General features: G+C 41.4%; 1 protein-coding gene across 5 annotated transcripts in view; it reads right to left on the bottom strand.

Moving 5' to 3' along the window:
* RPTOR (regulatory associated protein of MTOR complex 1) overlaps positions 1–20,327 on the bottom strand; it is a 306,196-nt gene that overhangs the window by 163,641 nt on the left and 122,228 nt on the right. For 4 of the 5 annotated variants that reach the window (XM_074970551.1, XM_074970550.1, XM_074970552.1 and 1 more), the window contains exons 5-6: positions 16,180–16,326; positions 1,960–2,135 (exon numbers count right to left, since the gene is read on the bottom strand). In XM_074970551.1, the coding sequence (XP_074826652.1) occupies positions 1,960–2,135; positions 16,180–16,326 (323 nt within the window). The remainder of the gene's footprint in view (positions 1–1,959; positions 2,136–16,179; positions 16,327–20,327) is intronic. The other variant, XM_074970554.1, reaches the window with a different exon arrangement.

Raw genomic sequence — 20,327 nt, 5'->3', positions numbered from 1 at the left:
ACTGAGAACAGTCTAGAGCCATCCTCTTTGGAACCCCCTTTCAGGTAGTTGAAAGCAGCTACCAAATCCCCACTCATTCTTCTCTTCTGCAGATTAAACAATCCCAGTTCCCGCAGCCTCTCCTCACAAGTCATGTGTTCCAGTCCCCGAATCATTTTTGTTGCCCTCCGCTGGACTCTTTCCAATTTTTCCACATCCTTCTTGTAGCGTGGGGCCCAAAACTGGACACAGTACTCCAGATGAGGCCTCACCAATGTCGACTAGAGGGGAACGATCACGTCCCTCCATCTGCTGGTAATGCCCCTACTTATACATCCCAAAATGCCATTAGCCTTCTTGGCAACAAGGGCACACTGTTGACTCATATCCAGCTCATCGTCCACTGTAACCCCTAGGCCCTTTTCTGCAGAACTGCTGCCTAGCCGTTCAGTCCCTAGTCTGTAGCAGTGCCTGGGATTCTGCCATCCTAAGTGCATCCTAAGTGCACTTGTCCTTGTTGAACCTCATCAGATTTCTTTTGGCCCAATCCTCTAATTTGTCTAGGTCCCTCTGTATCTATCCCTACTCTCCAGCGTATCTACCACTCCTCCCAGTTTAGTGTCATCTGCAAACTTGCTGAGGGTGCAGTCCATGCCATCGTCCAGATCATTAATGAAGATATTGAACAAAACTGGCCCCAGGACCGACCCTTGGGGCACTCCACTTAATACCGGCTGCCAACTACACATGGAGCCATTGATCACTACTCATTGACCCTGACGATCTAGCCAGCTTTCTATCCACCTTATAGTCCAATCATCCAGCCCATACTACTTTAACTTGCTGACAAGGATACTGCGGGAGACTGTGTCAAAAGCTTTGCTGAAGTCAAGGAACAACACGTCCACTGCTTTCCCCTCATCCACAGAGCCAGTTATCTCGTCATAGAAGGCAATTAGGTTAGCCAGGCATGACTTGCCCTTGGTGAATCCATGCTGACTGTTCCTGATCACTTTCCTCTCCTCTAAGTGCTTCAGAATTGATTCCTTGAGGACCTGCTCCATGATTTTTCCAGGGACTGAGGTGAGGCTGATGATACAGAACAGCTAGAAGCCTAATTCCCTTAGTAGGTTAAGGACTAATATCAAAACCAAAGATCAAAGCAGAACATACTAAAGACCAGTCCTCCGAACTATACGTTTATTTCAACTCAATTCATCAAAGGGCATTGGGCTTTTCATTCTGGGGCGGCAATTGGAATCTTAACGGAGAATCAAGGAAATGAGCTTTGGCGGTCTCCTTCTGTTCTTTGGTGGGTACCGAGTTCATGTGGATTAATTCACCAGAGCATTCAGCATTCACAGGACACTGAGCATGGTCGCTATCACAGAAGCTCCCCACGCGGTGCATTTGTCCAGTGCAGATGTCTTCTTTGTTCCCCCACACCATCTCTCTACTGTTGTGCAAGAACTTTACTCCTGTACAGTTGGACCAAGCTTTCGTAGCTCTCTGCCTCTTCAACTTTCTATGTCATTTCAAAACATCTTTCTTGTTTTTAACTCTTAATTTCTTTCACTGTGCTATTAACACGACTGTAGTATTTACCGCAACCCTACAACATTTGGGATACAGTTTGTATGAAAGATAACTTACAAGTTAAAGTGGCATTGTGCTGTAAGGTATTTCTGCTCTGTGAAAAAGCAGATACCTTTAAGTTCCAGTAGAGTAAATCCCTTAATCTGAGCAAACCCAAGTATCGAGCTGGAATCTAAAATGTAATAAACAGAAGATAAGAATATTTTCACCTTCTTGGCTTTGACTAATAAGATGCTGTCCCAGGCGTGCTCTTCAAATCCCTGTAATTCAGTACGGCAGAGGAACTTTAGTGTGGATAAAATATCTGGATCAACAAGTCGTTCAATCCAACCGACAAGCGTTGCAGACCATGCTTTTCCCCCACATAACAGGTGAGACACTTACCACCTCAGAGCAATTTTGATTGGTGTAGTAAGGCATGATGTGAAAAGGTCAGCCGGCAGGTCAGGGATCATAGGTAGCAACTCGTTGGCTTCGCATGCTGCCAGCTGAATGCAATTCTTCATTGACGGGGGCAAAGGCATCTGAGCAAGTGGATGATTAGGGTTAATTGCAGCAACCTTGATGAGAGATCAAAAGAAAAAGGCATCAGTCGGAGGACTTAACCATCCAGAAAAATAAATCTGAAAACAACCCGCTAAGAATTGCCAAGGCTGAATGCATCACCATATTCAGCAATCATTAAAGTAGTAATGGCACTGATACAGCTATGTCAGGAGTGAACAGTTCAAGTGTACATTTGCAGCCTGTGTCATTTGTAGTATTTCAGTACAGTATTTAATAATACGACCAGCAACTTGGGACACAGAGATTAAACTGTCGACCACCACTTCACAGGATTCTTAATCCACAAGATTCTGCCACCTTTGAATCAAGCATTGTAGAAATAAGTCTTGTGAGCTATTGTGCTACCCGAGAAAAAAGTTTAACAAAAAATATCTTTTTTGCAGCCTACTCTCACCAACTACAAAGTGGTGAAATAGCTTAGAAGTGAAAGGAGGAAAGGCAACTGACTGATTTAGATGGAGCTCAGAGTCATGAGGGCTGAGTATCTACTGCTACAGTCCCCAGTACTCCCCACACTGCTTCCATGAGAACTCTTACTTCTGAACAGAGGCCACACTGAAGGGATGTGGAGAGTATTGCCTAAGGAAAGGAGAAATGCAAAAGACAATTGCCTAAATTAAAAGGGGGAACGTCTGCTCTCTTATGGGGTGAATGAGAGACAGGGGAGTGTGCGTGTCAGGTCAGCAAAGGTACTAGTAGGTGCAGCTTGCAAGTCAATATTAGAGAAAGGGCAGGGGACAGACAGGAGGAGGACAGGCGGCTGTCTCTCCCCAGGATTGACCAGAAATACCCATGAGTTGCAACTTCTGTCCAGAGCAGTGAACATCAGTCACCAGAGCAACTGTATTACAGCAAGTCTTTTCTGCAACAACCAGATGAGCTAAAACAATGTCAGCAATGCCAGACTGCTCTAAACAAGAAATTAGTTCCTAGGTCTACAGCGACAACCTTGCTAAAACTTATGATTGGTTTGGGAACAATCAGCCATCAAATCTGAGTCACAAAGAGAGACTGGCCGAGTTAACAGATGTGTCACACTAGCTGTGCGCTGGCAGAATGCATTAAGCTAACAGCATTCCTGCAGCAGCGGCCAGGGAATAGGATTGCATACATGCTATTCAATTCCCTCACTCCAGGTCCTTTGTGGGAATCAGTTTTTAAAGAAGCGAAGAGTAAGCAGCAGAGCAGGATGCCATATGAGCATGTGCAGGGTTTTGGTAAAAGTAGGACAAAGCCTGGTGTGAAGGAGTTAATAAGGTCTGGTCAACACTGATGGGCTGCGTGCCGAAGGTTGCCGACCCCTAGTCTACACTGAAGCGCTGCAGTGCTGCTGGAGTGTTTCAAGTATAGACCATCGAGCTGTATCATTTACCTTCAGTTTGTCTGTCCAGACATCATCTTGTAAAATGGAAATACTGTGCACCAGTAATTCCAGGTGTGTTTTTAGAATTACAATGGCACTAGCAATTAAGAGTGTGTGCTATGGGAGATTTTTCAGAGACCTGATTATATGGAAAGCATAGGTACTCCTTCCAGTGTCTTTTTTAAAAAGGTAGCGACACAAACACTAGCTTGTGTGTGTCTACAACACCCTTTCAAACATCCAGAATTCTGGACCCAAATGTGCGTGAGGCTTCTTGAGTGAACAGGACTGGAAAACTGCCCTATCAATAAGGCTACGATTATGTCATGGAGGTCACAGAATCCGTGACTTCCAGAGACCTCCCTGACATTTTCTGCCCTGGGGCTGGAGCTGCCAGCAGGCAGTGAGCCCCCAGCAGCTCCTAGCCACTGGGCAGCAGAGGGACCCGCAGCTTCCAGCCCCTGCAAGCAGTGGGGGGATATTTTAGTAAAAATCAGACAGGTCACGGGCTTCTGTGAATTTTTGTTTATTGTCCGTGACCTGTCTGTGATTTTTACTAAAAATATCAGTGACAAAATCTGAGCCTTACCTATCAACAACTTGAACTACAAACAAAAATGAAGTAGGGCCCTTCTAAAAGTGATCCATCCAAATCTGCTATCCTAATCACTAAAGACAAATGGCTTTTGCAGGATTTCACTTTTTTCACACTAAGTTAGGCAATATGCTAGCCTTTTGCAACACTTCTATACCAAAGTTTATAATCTTGTTTAAATCAACAAGTGTAAATCAGTTTGGTGGTCTCAGCAGAGCCCTTTGTGAAGGTACATCCATGTTACACACCCGCTATACAGTTCAGTACAACTTTCCACCTCTGCTGCAGAAAAGCATAGAAAAGATGCATTAGGAAAGTTGTGGAGGGGTTTCAGATTTGTTGTTTCTTTTTTTTTTAAATTTAATCTTAGGAGCTGCTGCATCATTCATACGAGTTTCTTGCCTTTATCCCAAATGGCTGCCACCTCCCATTGCTCTCAATCGGATGGGCTGCCCTCAGCTAAGATGGATGTCATCTCCCTACATCCTAAATGGAGCTGAACCGATCCTCAAACCAATCCCAGGACCTCTGATCATATTTACTGCACTTCTCTAATAACCTAAACTTTATCTTTTAAATATCTCCTGTTATAACTAATTTTTAAAAACAGATATTTTAAATAACTACAGGAAGGGATTTGGGGGTAGTGGACAGGATGGAGGAGGTTTGCCCTTTATAGATTTGTAAATACAGAGAATCCAAAGAGCTTTAGCGATGATAATTAATGCATTAAGGAAGGATGTACGCACTGGGCATCCTCAGTACATGGGCTCTTTAGGGGAACACGTTTAAATGAATTTTATACTGGCTGAAATGGGCTGAATACTGAAAGCCTCTAGCCATGGAGTATGCATGGCATGGGTAACAACAGGGCAAGCTTCTCTCAAGTCACTCCCTATCAATGCCCCTCAATTCTGATCAGGAGAATAGCTCATCCTCTTTGGTCTGTTTAATCCTTGAGTTCTCCACAGAAATGCCCAATAAGGGGATCTAATCATGAGAAATATAACACGAAATCTTGGCCATTAAAATCTGGAACAGGAACCACCACCAAGCCAATATAGGGTATCAACTTTTGGTAACCGCCATCCTGGTCAGATTTAAAGCAATGCCCTAGAGGTGAAAGCTTTGGAATTCCCTGGGCTATCCAGTTCCTTAGTACAATCATTTCTATTGCGAAGCAACCATGAAAAAAAAGATGGACTTCAGCTGACAAGTAGGAGCCTATCTTAAAAACACAGACACACCTTGCAAACTTGTCTTTATGGCTAAGGATACGATTTAGTCATGGAGTATTCCATCACTTTACTGGACCTCCATGACTTGTTTGTCTTCAGCTATCAGCAGCTGCCAGCAGGGATGGAGCCAGGGCTAGGCTCCCCCTGCCCCATGGCTTCAGCCACAGGCCAAGGCTGTGTGCCCGCCCAGTCTCCTCCCAGCCTGTGGCTGAAGCCAGGATGGTTCCCCCACAGCCACCCGTGGCGGTGGGGCTTGGGCTTTCAGTCCCCCCTCATGGGGCTCCAGCTGTCATCCTCCCCGCCCCCCGGCTACTTTTAGAGTCACAGGCAGGTCAGGGATCCCACGAATTTTTGTTTATTGCCCACGACCTGTCCGTGACTTTTACTAAAAATAATCATGACAAAATATTCACCTTAATTATGGCATGCAAATAACTGATCCTAGACCTGCTTAGAAAGATGCTGGTGCTTTGTTATAACACAAGGAATTTACCCCTAACGCCCTGAGAATAATGGCTCACATTTCCTTAATTTCTGAGCTGTCATCATCTTCCCTCATTCGCCACCTCCCCAGTACACATACTAAGCTGGTGAGAACAGACAACCTCACAGCAAAATTGTGCATGTTTTGATCACAAGTTTCAGTCAACAAAAAACAACTGTCTTTACCGAGAATGGGGATGACACCATAAGTACAAAGAACAATGGAAAATCCCTGCTATATCAAGTCAATAATATTGCTGACTTCTAGAGATTTTAATTATCAACTAAACCGAAATCCCTAGATACTTCTGTGAAATGACAAATCAGTTGTTTTGGATACAAATTATAGCTGCCCCAATTAAGCTACCTGTATTCAGTTTTGCCACTTGTGAATGGTGCACTAGCCAGAAAGAAAAAGGAACAGGTTCGTAAGTCTCGCTCCTTGTAATTAACACAAAGGGAGACAATACATCTATTTTAAACCTCTGTTATTCCAGACTTCTATGCACATAAATCAAAGGCAGGCCCTCACGCAAATGCCAGGAAAACAGGTCTTTATGAATTAATAGGCATGTTTAAGTTACACTAAAGGAAGGCCTTTGCTTTAACATGGAGGCTGGAGTTTGCAGTTTTTAGTTATTTCAAATGCTGGCCAGACCTTCTGGTTTCACACAATTTCTATAGCTGTCAGAATCCTCATCCCTGCAGAAGACATTAATGCAGCTACAAAAAAGGAGTAATTGGTTCCAGCAGATGGTGGATTAGGAAAATTCCCCATGATACTTCATGCCATTGCCAGAAATCATCCTGCTGCTCTAGCATTAAGCTAATTTTTGGAGATTGAAGTTCAAGATGGAGAAATAAAAAAAAAACAAAAACAGAAGTTCCTCAGCTCTCATTAGAAGTAGTCAGTCATGTACCCTATTTGAGGCAAAAGGAACATACCCACCCACAGCAGAATTTAATTCCTACACAAATAGAGAACAAAACAGGGTAAAATGCTTTAAGGTAAAATGCTGTGAAATTCAAACAATAAATGGTGCTTAAAATAGAAAAAAGATTATATAGTCTGTAGAAAAACACATCGAGAAGTGATGTTTTAGCCCTCATTTCAGTGCAGCTCAAAGAAGGCCTTACAATGAGTGTAGACCCCCCCACCTTTCTATTTCTCCTTTGACCCATAATTAGGTGTTGCTACTGTCACAATTTTAAGGAAAATTCATCAAAATTAACCAGCCTATTGCTTTGCCACAGTTCATACGGTACACTAAAGCATCTTGCTTAGTTCTCCAGAATTGTGGTATATTTACTTAAACTCACAGAACCCCTGGCAGCTTGTTAATTAGATAATTAAGAGCTATTGCTGGGTGCTTTACTCTCAGAACAAACCATAGGGAGAGATCAGGGCCGAAGGAAATACACACACAGGGTATTTTCTGAACAGGTTAGTCCCTGCCTTGTAGGCACCATTTCACCTGCCATGTTCCTATACTGGCATGAGGTCAACTCCTTCCAAAATAGCCCGTTACACACACTACAACTGCACATGTTCTCACTGGCTACTAACACTACTGTGTCCACTGATGCCAGGTATGACTTTATCCCAGGAAACCATCAGCAGGAGATCTAGTTTCTAAAGATCAAGTTGGCTTCCATACCTGAAAGATGCCCAGGGAGAGGGGGGAAATGTAGCTTTCTGCAGGACTGATTATGACAAAAAGGGAGTGGATAAAGGCACAGTATCAATCATTAAAATTGGCATTTAAACCAAGTACATGAATTTGTCAAGCTGCATAACATGCCAGGGCTTCAACGCCATTTTTAATGAAATGGACATTTTTTTATTTACAAGACACTATGCAATTTCTCTATTTATTTGGATAGGATTAAAACTCGTTTTGTTTAGGAGCATTATTTGTATTGTCCTTCAGATGAGGTATGAAACCAAGGTCCTAATTGCCCATCCATGTGGAAGTTAAACAATCCCAAGACTCTTTTGGAAGACAGTCAAGTACCCTAGTGTCCTAGCAGCCCTGCTTTTCTAAATAAGCGTTTTTAATGTCCTGGATGGTGGGCAAGCCAGCAATGAGTACAGAATGGCTGTGCCTTTTGCTTGCACAGCCACTGCACTGCTCACTCAGTGCTTTGGAAACCATTAAAGATACTGTAAAAAAGAAAGGGACTTTTGAAACGAACTCTCGCCTTTTAGTTAATTAAGAGAGGACGCTATATTGGAAAGTCCATATAGCGTTCTCATCTCTTTTCCCCTCCCTAAAAATCACAGCTGAGCTAGCTTTAGCATTTTCAGAACATTCTGAATGGAAGTTACAGCCTTTCACCCTCATTTCCCCCAAGAACAGCATTTCTGTTCAGGAGGAACAATTTTTCTTAGTTGCAGTGTTTCCACTGAGATTTAAGAAAATATATTCTGGCATTTCTTCTTTCTAGAATACCACTTCTGCATTCTGTTGCTCTACATAGCTCTTCACTTATGTAAATCAGTGACTCCCTGCACCCTGACAATACTGTCTCTCCAGATCATCCCTTTCTCAGTTCCGTTGCCGAGGCCGCTACTGAATTTCTATGCAAAAATTATTTCCAGCAACTGAATTTTATGTTTTTTTATAATTTACTGTTATTTTGGGAACACATCAAACAAGACAAGTCAATACAAGTAATGCTAGGACAGCATCTATTATGCAGATGTCTCTAGACACTTCTCACCCTACCCGCCACAAACCATACCTTATTTTTGTGCTCAGTCACTGAAGAGACAAGGCAAGTTTTAAACCTTAGAAGAGGGAATTGCTTCCATATTCAAGTAACAATGCAATGAAAACATGATACATTTACAAGTATATCTGCAAGTACATTGGACTTCTTTTGTAAGTTTCGGGTGGCCCCAGGTAAAGTCTGATGACCACTAGGCCAGCTTCGGATCAGAGGGGACCACTGTGATCATCTAGTAGATGATCACATAGACCTTTCCCAAAATAAATCCTAGAACAGATCTTTTAGAAAAACATACAGTCTTGATTTTAAAATTGTTATTGATGGAGACTCCTCAATCACCATTGTTCCAACGGTTAATTACCCTCACTGTTATAAATGTATGCCGTTATTTCCAGTCTGAATTTGTCTAGCTTCAGAGTCCAGCCATTGGATTGTGTTATACCTTTTTCTACCGTACTGAAGAGCCCATTGTCAAATCTCTCTTCCTTAGGTTGGTAGTTACAAACTGTGATCAAGTCATCCTTGATCCTTCTCTTTGTTAAGCTAAATAGTCTATAGTATTTGACTATTGAGTCTATCACTATAAGGCATGTCTTCTAATCCTTTAATCATCCTTGTGGCTCTCCTCTGAACCCTCTGCAATTTATCTGCATCCTTCTTGAAATGTGGGCACCAGAACTGGACACAGACTTCCGACAGCAGTAGCACCAGTGCCAAATACAGAGAGAGGTAAAATAATCTCTTTTCTCCTACTCAAGATTCCCCTGTTTATGCACCCCAGGACTGCATTAGCCCTTTTGGCAAGAGTGTCACATTGGGAGCTCATATTCAGCTGATTATCTGCCATGACACCCACATCTTTTTCAGAGTTACTGCTATCCAGAATAGAGAGTGTAGTTTACACAATATGAATTCAGACTATTACCTCTTAGGATGATTCATACTGGCCACAGTCACCATAAACTAAAGTTTTTATGCTTTCAGATTAAATGTGCTCTATTTCCTGGCCTAAAATGCCCTGGAAAATGGTTTAATGGCCCAGTCAAGACATCTACAGGCACTTAGCTCCCCTATTGTCTCTTCCAAAGGGAAATAGATGAGAACAGTGGATGGAAGGATGGAGGAAAAAATGGAGTGCAGCTAAAGTTGGACTGCTTTAATCTAGCCTCCATCTTCTTTCCTGATTATGTTCTCTTCAGCCACTCCCAATCTATCCCACACTTGCCACTTCTATCGAATGTAGTTCCTTTAGTGAAAGTACTTTGTATTTTCATCTTGTTCATACTCACAAGGAAACAGGCCAATTATGGACTTACGCTAAGCCCTTTGGTGCCATGTAACTTTAGAGAGCATTACTACCAGAAGTAAAACATTGCAGCTGCAAGAGGAAAGAGCTGGGCAAGTGAAGTTTTCAATTCATAACTAGGGATGAGAGTAAGTGCCAAGAATCCATACACAAATCCCTAACACACACATTTACAACAAAATGGAACTAATGAAGCAATCTCATAATGCTGCACATATTACAGGAACAAATCATCGATTATTAAAGGCCTCTGTCTGCGGGATCTCCCAGATTCTCCAACACAAATGGTTACTGGCAACACAGATTTTCAGATTCACATTTTGGAAAAAGCTGCCCCATGCAAAATCTCTTCCAGAGTCAGTTAACTTGAATCAGAGGTAAAAAGCTACAAATGTAAGTTTAAGGTAAACAGACAGTTCAAAGGTAGCATATTGAGTTACTATGAAGAGGGTTTATAGATAGTTTAAACTAAGTTTGAAACCATGGTGCCATTGCATTTGTCCATTGGTGCACCATTTTCAGTCTTATCAGCTTTCAGAGTAGCAGCCGTGTTAGTCTGTAACCACAAAAAGAAAAGGAGTACTTGTGGCACCTTAGAGACTAACCAATTTATTTGAGCATAAGCTTTCGTGAGCTACAGCTCACTTCATCAGATGCATTCAGTGGAAAATACAGTGGGGAGATTTATATACACAGAGAACATGAAACAATGGGAGTTACCATACACACTGTAAGGAGAGTGATCAGGTAAAGTGAGTTATTACCGGGGGGGGGGGGGGGTGAGGAGAAACACACCTTTTGTAGTGATAATCAAAGTGGACCACTTCCAGCAGTTGACAAGAACGTCTGAGGAACAGTGGGTGGAGGGGAATAAACATGGGGAAGTAGTTTTACTTTGTGTAACGACCCATCCACTCCCAGTCTTTATTCAAGTCTTATCAGCATAATCCTAAAAATTGGCTCTCTTATGTAACACATCAGGGAGCCGCCAGAGGGAGTACACAGCATTGCTTTAGTCTGGGTCAGACAGAAAGAATTACGTCAAGATAGGCTGTTGGTTTTGAAAAGAGGCTTAAAACTCAAACACAACCCTCCTAACGGGATGTTGACTTGTAAGAGTTAATGCAGGATTTGAAACACTGGAGTGAAGCACTGCTTCACAGCAAGAGCCTGTGACACTCCTAACCCATGGTTTTTAACTAGCATTAAAAAAAAATCAACAAGACAGAACTAAATGGATGCAAACACAATCTCCTCTAATATACTCTTCCATAGGCTTACAAGAAGAATTTCTATGGATCAAGACAAGTTAATTGAAGACAAATATTTAACAAGTAAATGTATACACGCAGATACAGAATTCTTAAAGTCTCAGGCAAGTAACCTAAAACCTCATTCCTAAAACATCTCAGAATACTCCAATACCTAGCTTTATCTAAGGTGCATTGCATAATAACTTCCTTTCCTTGCAGTTTTGCTCCTGCACTACCCGACATCTTCCAATATAAGAAAGCAGAGGTTGGAAAAGCATTAATTTTACCTTTTATTTAAATAGATGACATTTATTAACTTATTATGTATTACTGTTTCACCCTATGAAGTGGGAATTGAAGGCACATAATATATGTATAGAAAATGTGTTTGGATTAATTGTAACTCCTTCAAGAACCCCTATATCCTCAACTGATGTGTTAGTTTTAATTTGTAACATCTTACAGCTACCTCCTAAACAACTCAACCATTACCTCTACACCTTCTGCAGGACCAGCTTTGACAGGGACATCCTTCTGGCAGTTCTTCCAGTGGCAGTGATATACCTGTATCATAAAAGGATGCGCTACACCAGCGCCCTGCTAACCATTCTTATACTCATACCCATAAATCTTCACACAGATTTTTAAGAACAAGGGCCTAAAGTTAAACTCTGAAGTCCATTTTAGGCAACTAAATAGGTGGGCTAATTTTCATAAGTGCTGAGCAGCCAGCAGCTCCCACAGCCTCAGCAAATTTGAAAATCAGATGTATCCATTTTTTAAAGTTTAGATTAAAAAAAAAAAACCTAGGTATTTTTCCCATTTATTTTCTAAACATAACAACTCAATATTAAAACCTGCAAGCTAAGCTGACACAAATGACAATATTAAAACATTCTGCCTGACAGGTTGGAATTTTCTGTGATCATTTAAATTATGCCTTGGCCTTTTCCTACACTGGATAATTCCCAATACTTATGTTGGATACTACAGAGAGAGCTGGCAGCACCACTTATTATTAAGGTTGCTCAACATTTCCCATCGTAAGACTCTGTTTTCCATTGCTTATAACATTTTGCCAAAAACTTTAATTACTTGGTCTGAAATTTTTACATGCCGGGTGTCTGGGCCACACTAATTTGTTTGTTTGTTTTTTTAATTAATTTCAGAGAACAGTTTGCCATTTCCAAGGAAGAGGCTAGGAGAAAAAAAAAATTGCCCACACTAAAAAATTCTGACAACCTTTAGTTTGAAAAAAATCAAGCATCCCCGTGCTTTGAATTCGGGTGCTGTTCAGGGGATGGCCTTTTTTTGTCAGGAATGTGCTCCAGTGATACCTACTACTCCCTGCCTCAGATGACACTCAGGAAGCATTTAGGAGGAAGCTGCCTAGTTTGAATGCAGAGGGAGGGGACAAGAGCTGGAGCGAGTGGGGGGAGTAAACTGGAGCAAGTTGCTTAGGGGAGGGAGCCTGGAGCTCGAGGCTGTTGTGAGAGGGAAAGAGACTGGGACTGAGAGTTGGGAATGGAAACAGGGGCATGGAGACTGGGAAACAGTAGGAGAATAGGGGAGACAGATCAGATGAAGAGCCAAAGGGGAAGGCCAGGGCCGGCTCTGGATAAAATAGTATGTGATCATGTAATTAAAGACTATGATAATGCATACGCATAAGAGGGCCAAATTAAGGTTGCACAGGCAACCTTAATTCTGGCATTTCCTAACTTTTGCGTGCTTGACTTTGGAATATTAATAATGTTCCTTCGATGAATTGTGTGTGTGTGTAATATTTACATTACAATATTGCTCAACGATCCCGGTCAGTCAGTACTGGAGCCACAATATATTGGGTCCTACACAAACACACCAGGTGGCATGATCTCTGAGAATCAATCCTACAACGGGCTGTGTGCTGCTACGCCCTGCAGCCATACAGAGCCCAACTGACTTCAATGGGGCGTTGCACAAGGACCCACCTACACACAGCTCATTGCACAACTGGAGTTTAATTTAGGACAAGAGGCAATTAATTTTGACAAACAAACAGGAGGGAAATGGGAGAGGGAACAGAAGAGCAGCAATAATAAACACGTCTACACGGTCTAACAATGTGAATAAGTAGGAAGCTCTGGGTCAATTAAAATTTTTTGGTAAATCAACAATGAAATTTTACTATAAATCAGTAAATAAATATCTGGACTCCTCAGACAATCTCAAATATAAACAATGTTCAGCAAGAAGAATTTGCACTAAAAAAGAAAGATAAAAGTAATGACTATATCCTGAAATAGAGGATATTCCCAGGAGCTCACATCTACATTAATGTTTCTTATAGGAGGATGTGTGATCTGATCATTTATTTATTTCAAATATCTACTTTTTTCATTTTTTTAAGCACTATGTATACCATTTCCTCTGATCTGCTAGCTCAACACACCATCTGGTCGTTCCTTAATCTCTGTTACCATCACAGACAAAAAAAGTATGTCAAATATTTCATGAGTCTATAATCTAGTAGGTCAATTTTTTTTTAAGACACAAACACAAACAGTTTTAACAGGCAACAAATGAATGCAGCTCACGTTTTCAGTCCTCAATGTACTGAATAATTTTTATTCAAAAGTGGAATCACAATATGTACTGAAATTAATCAATGTTTTGAGATAATAACTATGAACAGATTTTGTGTTTTTAATATCCGCTGTTTATGCAGTGGACCATCCGAACAATAGCCAACAACATTAAACTTAGTGGAAAAACAAACTCTTAATTAAAAATAGCACCAAGATAAAAACTAAGCTAATTACAAAACATAATGTAAAATTACACCGTCACCAATTTGCCACCTGAAATAACCTTTATTTTAATTCTTAATTTTATCTTCTGCATACAGAATTAAAATTTAATATGTAAGAAACTGCAGGTATTACATTTTTCTAAATAGGATGCATGAAAGTCTTCTATTCTGAGTTCTTTGTATAAAATTAAAAAACAGTTCCCATAGTAAACTAGTCCTCAGCCGTGCTCATCACACACCTAGAGTACCTAAGATACCAGGACAGAAAAGTTGGACTTGTAACCTGGGAAATAAAATGTTTAAATGACAAATTAACTGACAACTTTCTCCCTGTACTGTAAAGAGGAGTCATACTGAAGACACTTTTGTTGTTTGGGTTTTCAAGTTTTTGGCGGAAGGAAAAAAATCCTGAAAGCCAGACAAACTTTTTGCGTTTTTGTTGGATAGCAGAGACTAGACTTTCCAACTCTTTTTAGACTGTAAACTTTCAACAACTTGTGTATGACAACCAGATATGCTGGTTTGGAAGGATAGCCCTTGTATTTAAGCCCACCCTACTTATTCTGGAGTTCTGTCTCAGTTTCACTAGAGTCCCTAGGAACATGGTCACATGCGCTTGCCCTGCCACCCACCTGTGCTGCCATGGCACTGCAGAGTTGAAAGGTCCTGCAGAGCAGCAATCCCATCAACACCCAGCAGCAGTTTTGCATGGTCTCTCCCCTCAGTGCACACTAGCCATCTCACCTACACAGAACAGTACCCACCCTCTGCCCAGAATATCTTCAGGTCACTCTAGGGCCCAATGGCAGCAAAGGAGAATGGAGAATCGGGAGAGAAATGCAGGGAAAGGGGAGGTAAGGAAAACCAAAGGAGAACTGGGGAAAGAAAAGAGCTGGAGTGAGGCACCTTTCTAAATTAGTTTATGCCTGTGCTCTGGGAGAAGGGAGAAGAAGAAAAAAGAAAAAGAGAACACCCAGAAGGACAGAATCTATACGCAGGAAAACAAAGCAGCAATAAATATGGCAGGGTGAGTGACGACCGAAAGACAAACATGAGAGAAGAGAGACTTGCAAGCACCAGAATAAAAAAAACTACAGGATGAGAGGAAGACAGGACATAATGGCAACTTCTTCCATTTTTTGTTTTGAAAATATGTTAACATTCAACACACATCTCTGCCGATAGAGATCTGGGCCTTTCAGTGTCATGTCCCTCCTTGGTGAGGAACCTGAAAACAGTGGCGCACAGACTTGTAGCATTACTTATAAAGAGATGGGATTATGAGAAGACCTAACTGACTTAAACTGTTACTAGACTGGCATGTTTCTTTCAGAGGGAAAGAGAGAGTCTCTACTTGCCAGAAAGTCACTGCAAAATTCAATACATGGGTTCATTCTATTTAAAAAAATTAAAACCAAGCACACCCTCAATAAGTGTCATGGAATCATGTTTGTAACAACCAGCCAGTTGCCTGATTGACCAATATTCCCTGTTAAACCACACTGAAAGTTTTAAAAGTATTTGACTTAGTGCTATGTAAGTATAAGAAACGAATCTTTAACAGGCTACTTTTCAAATGGACCAAAGCTTAGGGAGAACATCCAGTCACACCTGCTTGCCCACCACATCCAGTTTGTGACACACTGCTGTACTAAGCATCTAGTGCACAAAGGGAAAGAAAGCACCTTAAAGTTACTTCGTATATTCCTCTTCACAATTCATATTTACTCCAATAAATTCTAATTAAAACGATAATGAAAAGTCTCTTTTCATTAGAAACACAAGGTTACGCTTTTGTATTCTGTCAAGCTAAAGTCATCAACAAATCAACACTTTTGTCTATCAGTTTTAAACCAGTTTTAAACATTGATGCATTCGGCACAACAGCAAGAAACACTGCTGGAATCCAAATCTGTATTGGTCTACTGCATCTAAAATGAATGGGTCTGCTTCACCTCAGCATTCATCTCAGCCGCAAAGATTATTATGGCACAAACTGATTCTATTAACGTTATCACTTAATTAGTACTTGCAAGAAAAAGGATTCTGACTCTCCCAGAATGGCATACAGAGCCAGAAAGATTGCACTGGAGTGACATGATTTTTTCCAAATTAATTTGCTTTTTAACTCATTTTTAAACATATTTATGGTCTCATAAAGGGCTCAAACCTGTCTCCACTGAAGTCAATGGGGAGCAGGATAAGACCCCGAATGCCCAGCAGAGAGAGAAATGAAGCCGCAGGAAGCTTTGGCAATTCACTAAGGTCTCACCTCCAACTCTTGCTCCCTCTGTAGTGCAAATTGCTTGAATGACTTGACAATAAGGCCAGCATTGGAGCAATCATAGACGAAAATGGAGGGACTGCCCATCCAAGTCTGCAGGTCATATATGGATAGTGGAATATACTGAGTATAGTTCTGTAAGAGGAAACAAAATAAAAAGTGGACATTATATACATGAAGAGAATGACAGCTGATGATAGAGCCTTTGTCTCTGATGCACTGAAATATGCATTCCATGAATTCTCCTTTTGAGATCACGGGATGAAAGTCTGCATGTGTTCAGGGCCAAGTGCTGATTCTACATGACAACCCCACTCACACCTGTAATACGCAAACAGATTCGGCCATATCACTTGCCTGCTAAATTGAGCTTGAAAGTTTACAGATTCTAAAATCTGCTTCAAGATTCCTCTGAAGCATGGTAGCAGGTGTAAGCTGACGCCCAACAGCCTGGGTTCATTTCAGGCCCCTGCAGTGCTGATGCAGGACACAGAAAGTAAGAAGTCATAAAAAGCTTCATCTTCAGAAACAGGTCGCTCTTTAATTTAATTGAAGGTTAAAACGGCTGCTCCCGGCAAAGATGCCCACCAGCAGACACCTCTAGGGTTGCTTTAATGAGACCCTTTCACTGCTTTATTGCAGCCTTTAAACCACAACTGTGCATCTTTCAAAATGAACTGATAAAGTTAAGTCCTACAAAGCCTGCCTAACTACATGACGCTCCCATAAACACAGCGTCTCGGACTAGATGATCATGATGGTCCCTTCTGACCTTCATATCTATGAAGGTCTGTGAATTGGTAAGTGCTGCATTTTCCATTAGAAATTGAAGGTGTGAGGGTCTTATTTCTTCTGAGCTACAAGAGGGTTTTTAAAAAGGGCCTTAAAATAGGACACTTATTGCAACCTTAGCTATGGAGTGGCTATAGTCCCTCTTTATATAAACCACAGAGCTGCAGAACTGAGACTGTAACCCTAATCCTTCACCTCCAAAAACACTGGAGCTACAGAAATCCCTCCTAGCATCACCTAAGCATCACATAGCTTTCTGTTCTTTCTCAACTGCAGCCAGAGGGCAACATGCTCACACATACAGTGTCCAGTTCTGCTCCCCCTAATATCAATTGCAAAAACTACCACTTTTCCACTATCTGTATTTTCCACTGAATGTATCCGATGAAGTGAGCTGTAGCTCATGGAAGCTTATGCTCAAATGAATGCGTTAGTCTCTAAGATGCCACAAGTCCTCCTTTTCTTTTTTTAAAAACTACCATTGACATTGTTAGGATGACAATCGGGCCTATAACTCCCATTTAAATTCAGTGGGATTTAAATTACCCACCACAAAAATAGTTAACTTATCTAATGCTCAAATTCTTAAGAACATTTACCTATGTGTAAAGTCTGAAGTGATAAGCCATTTAAAGGGAAGAACAAGTCGTATGTGAAAATGCAGGATATCATTAAGTCAAAACCCTTTTGAAGAATACTCTTTTTCAAGAGATGTTCTAGTTTATCTTCAGAACATGAAAATTTCAAGCAAAACTAGTTTTATGCAAATATTTCCAGCAAATAATTTACACTGCAAATAATTTTCATGCGACCATAAATGGCAGCATATGGTCAGTACACCCTTCCTCAAGCAGTGGCAGGACATGGAGCTGCACAAAACCTGGCAGCTCTGAGGCTAAGGCAGATGCTGTTGGGGGATAGATAGTTGTCCATGGATGCTGTACTAGATGAGGGGGTGATTGAGTGTTTGGGGTTGCTGATGTGCCAGTTGTTGTCTAGGGGGTTCCTGGGTACGGATGTAGAAGTGCTGGATGCAGTTGGGGTTGGGTGGGTGCTGTAATAGGTGGGTTGTTGCTGTCTGGAGACTGATAGTTGGAGTCCATCTGGAGGGCAACTCTTTGGGGTCCAGCTAGGGGGCTGGTTGAGAACAGGCTGGTTAAGATCTCTGAGGACTTGGCGCCTCTGGGGTTGGGATGTGGGACCTGTCAGCTAGGCCATCTGTTGCTGCAGCTCCTTTCCCTCTTGGATTCTACACATGACATTTCGGTTGAGCTGTGGGCAGGTGTGACAGATCTGTGATGTGCGTGACACCTGGCAGCCCTGGGTCCGAGGGATGGTCAGGGGAAGCTGGGCCTGTAACCTGAGTCCTGGCACCCAGGCCAAAGCCAAAGCCTGAGCCCTGCCACCCAGGGCTTGAAGCCCTTGGACTTCAGTTTTAGCCCCAGACCCCAGCAAGTCTAACACCAGCCTTGGTGACCCCATTAAAACAGAGTCGCAACCTACTTTGGGGTCCCAACCCACAGTTTGAGAACTGCTGCTTTAGAAGATTGATGTTTAGTTATTCAGCAGATTGCCAACATTTTCATGAGGAATGGAAGCGAGAAAAGGGAATGACAATTCTCAAAAGTTTCTCTCAGCAAAACTTGACCAGACTTTACTGGGACAAAGAAACGGCAGTTTTCAAACTCAGAGGGCTTTCCCCTTGCTGTAGCAATGTTGGCGCTAGATCTTTTCAGAGGGCAGAAGAGTGTTTTACAATAGAAAATGTTACACATCTTAAATATAGGTGTCGCTTCCAGCTCCCCTTATAATAAAACTTTCACTACGCAAGGCAATCACCATTACTGACCTCCAGGTTCTAACAAATCTTTCGGCACACCAAATTAACATCACTGAATGGCATGTGGGTCTTCTTACTTTAGCAACTTTAGAGGAGATTATATATCAATTGAACAATGATAAATACTAAATGTTTAAGAAACCGTCCAGTTTCTTGGAGATCTTAACACCAAGTCAATAAGAGCCACATTGAACATGTGGAAGTTTGTTTTTTATTTACGTTTTTATTATTTCGCAAGTTCTATACGGTTAGCATATTACTGAAGAGCTTAATCATGTAATTTGGGCTTCTGCTAGTGCTTGCATTTCGTGCATCTATTTGCAAAAATAATAAAAACCACTAATCCAGAAATAAACTGGAGCTCTAAAGAAATAATTCTTCCTTCCAATGTGTGGTGCCATTTCTCTTCCCACTTCATATCAAAGACAAGACAGTGTTTGAAGATTATGTAGGCGTCAATTCCCGGAAAGCTAGAATGTTTCTTCAGCAGATTCCTATGTTCCTTTTCTGCCTTGGGATTTCACAACCTAACGGAATCTTTCAGTAAAATTCAGGAAAAGAGCCTTGTGGGGATCACCCTGTGGGAACCCATCCCCAGTTATTTTCATATGTATAATTATCTCATCAGCCGCCTCACTTGGGGAATGGTTTGTTTGTCAAGCTGCAGAAAAAAATTAAAGCACTGCAAGCATTCAAAGGCTTGCCCAGAGTAACGCCACATTTTATCACGCTGCAGTGAACCACTGGATGCTGCAGTTGAAGAGAAAGGAGGAAAGATTATCCCAACTGTAACTGTTTTCTGCCCCATACAGGTATCACTGTAAAACTATCTCCCTCTACAAATTAGAGAGCTGAATGCTTTTCTGAACCATGAGCAATCCTAGTAAAAGTGAGGGTAGAGTAGGCACCTTCCTACTTTCTACCCTGAATTCCCAACTGCAACATAGGACAGACAGAGGGGGCACATCAGGATGGTCTTCTTTTTCCTACTGAACACATAAAAGACCAGGTTTTCATTCTAAATAAACAAACAGAGATGGGTTTCAGATTATTTATTTATTACGATCCTCTTTATCTGTCAGGCTAGATTAAACATCAAAAAAACCCTAGGCTTGCTTCACAAGGCTGCCCTGAAAGATTAAGCTAACCACAGAGGCACTTACACCACAGCAAGCACAACATGACAAGAGTTATGAAAAATTTAACTCACAGAAAATGTGTGTGCAGGGGAAGGCAGGTTTGTTTTTTAAACACTAAGTTAATTTAACTATTAGCTTTTTCAGTGTCTTATCCAAATTGTGCCACATTCTCGGTTTCACATCAATTCCCCCTGGAATTTGAACTCTGTTTAACTAAACAAAGCCACCGAGATTTGGCTTTGTAGCTGAAGTGAATCAGGCTGAAATAATACTTCCTGAAGGCTTTATCCTTTTTAATCTTCATATCAGAATATATAATGCTTAGTCTCTCATAAATATAGCACTGCCATACAACGATGGATTCT

The sequence above is a fragment of the Natator depressus genome, chromosome 14, assembly GCF_965152275.1.
Source record: "Natator depressus isolate rNatDep1 chromosome 14, rNatDep2.hap1, whole genome shotgun sequence".
NCBI classification, from domain to species: domain Eukaryota; kingdom Metazoa; phylum Chordata; order Testudines; family Cheloniidae; genus Natator; species Natator depressus.
The sequence above is the reverse complement of the archived record's forward strand: the minus strand, read 5'-3'. Positions and strand labels throughout refer to the sequence as shown.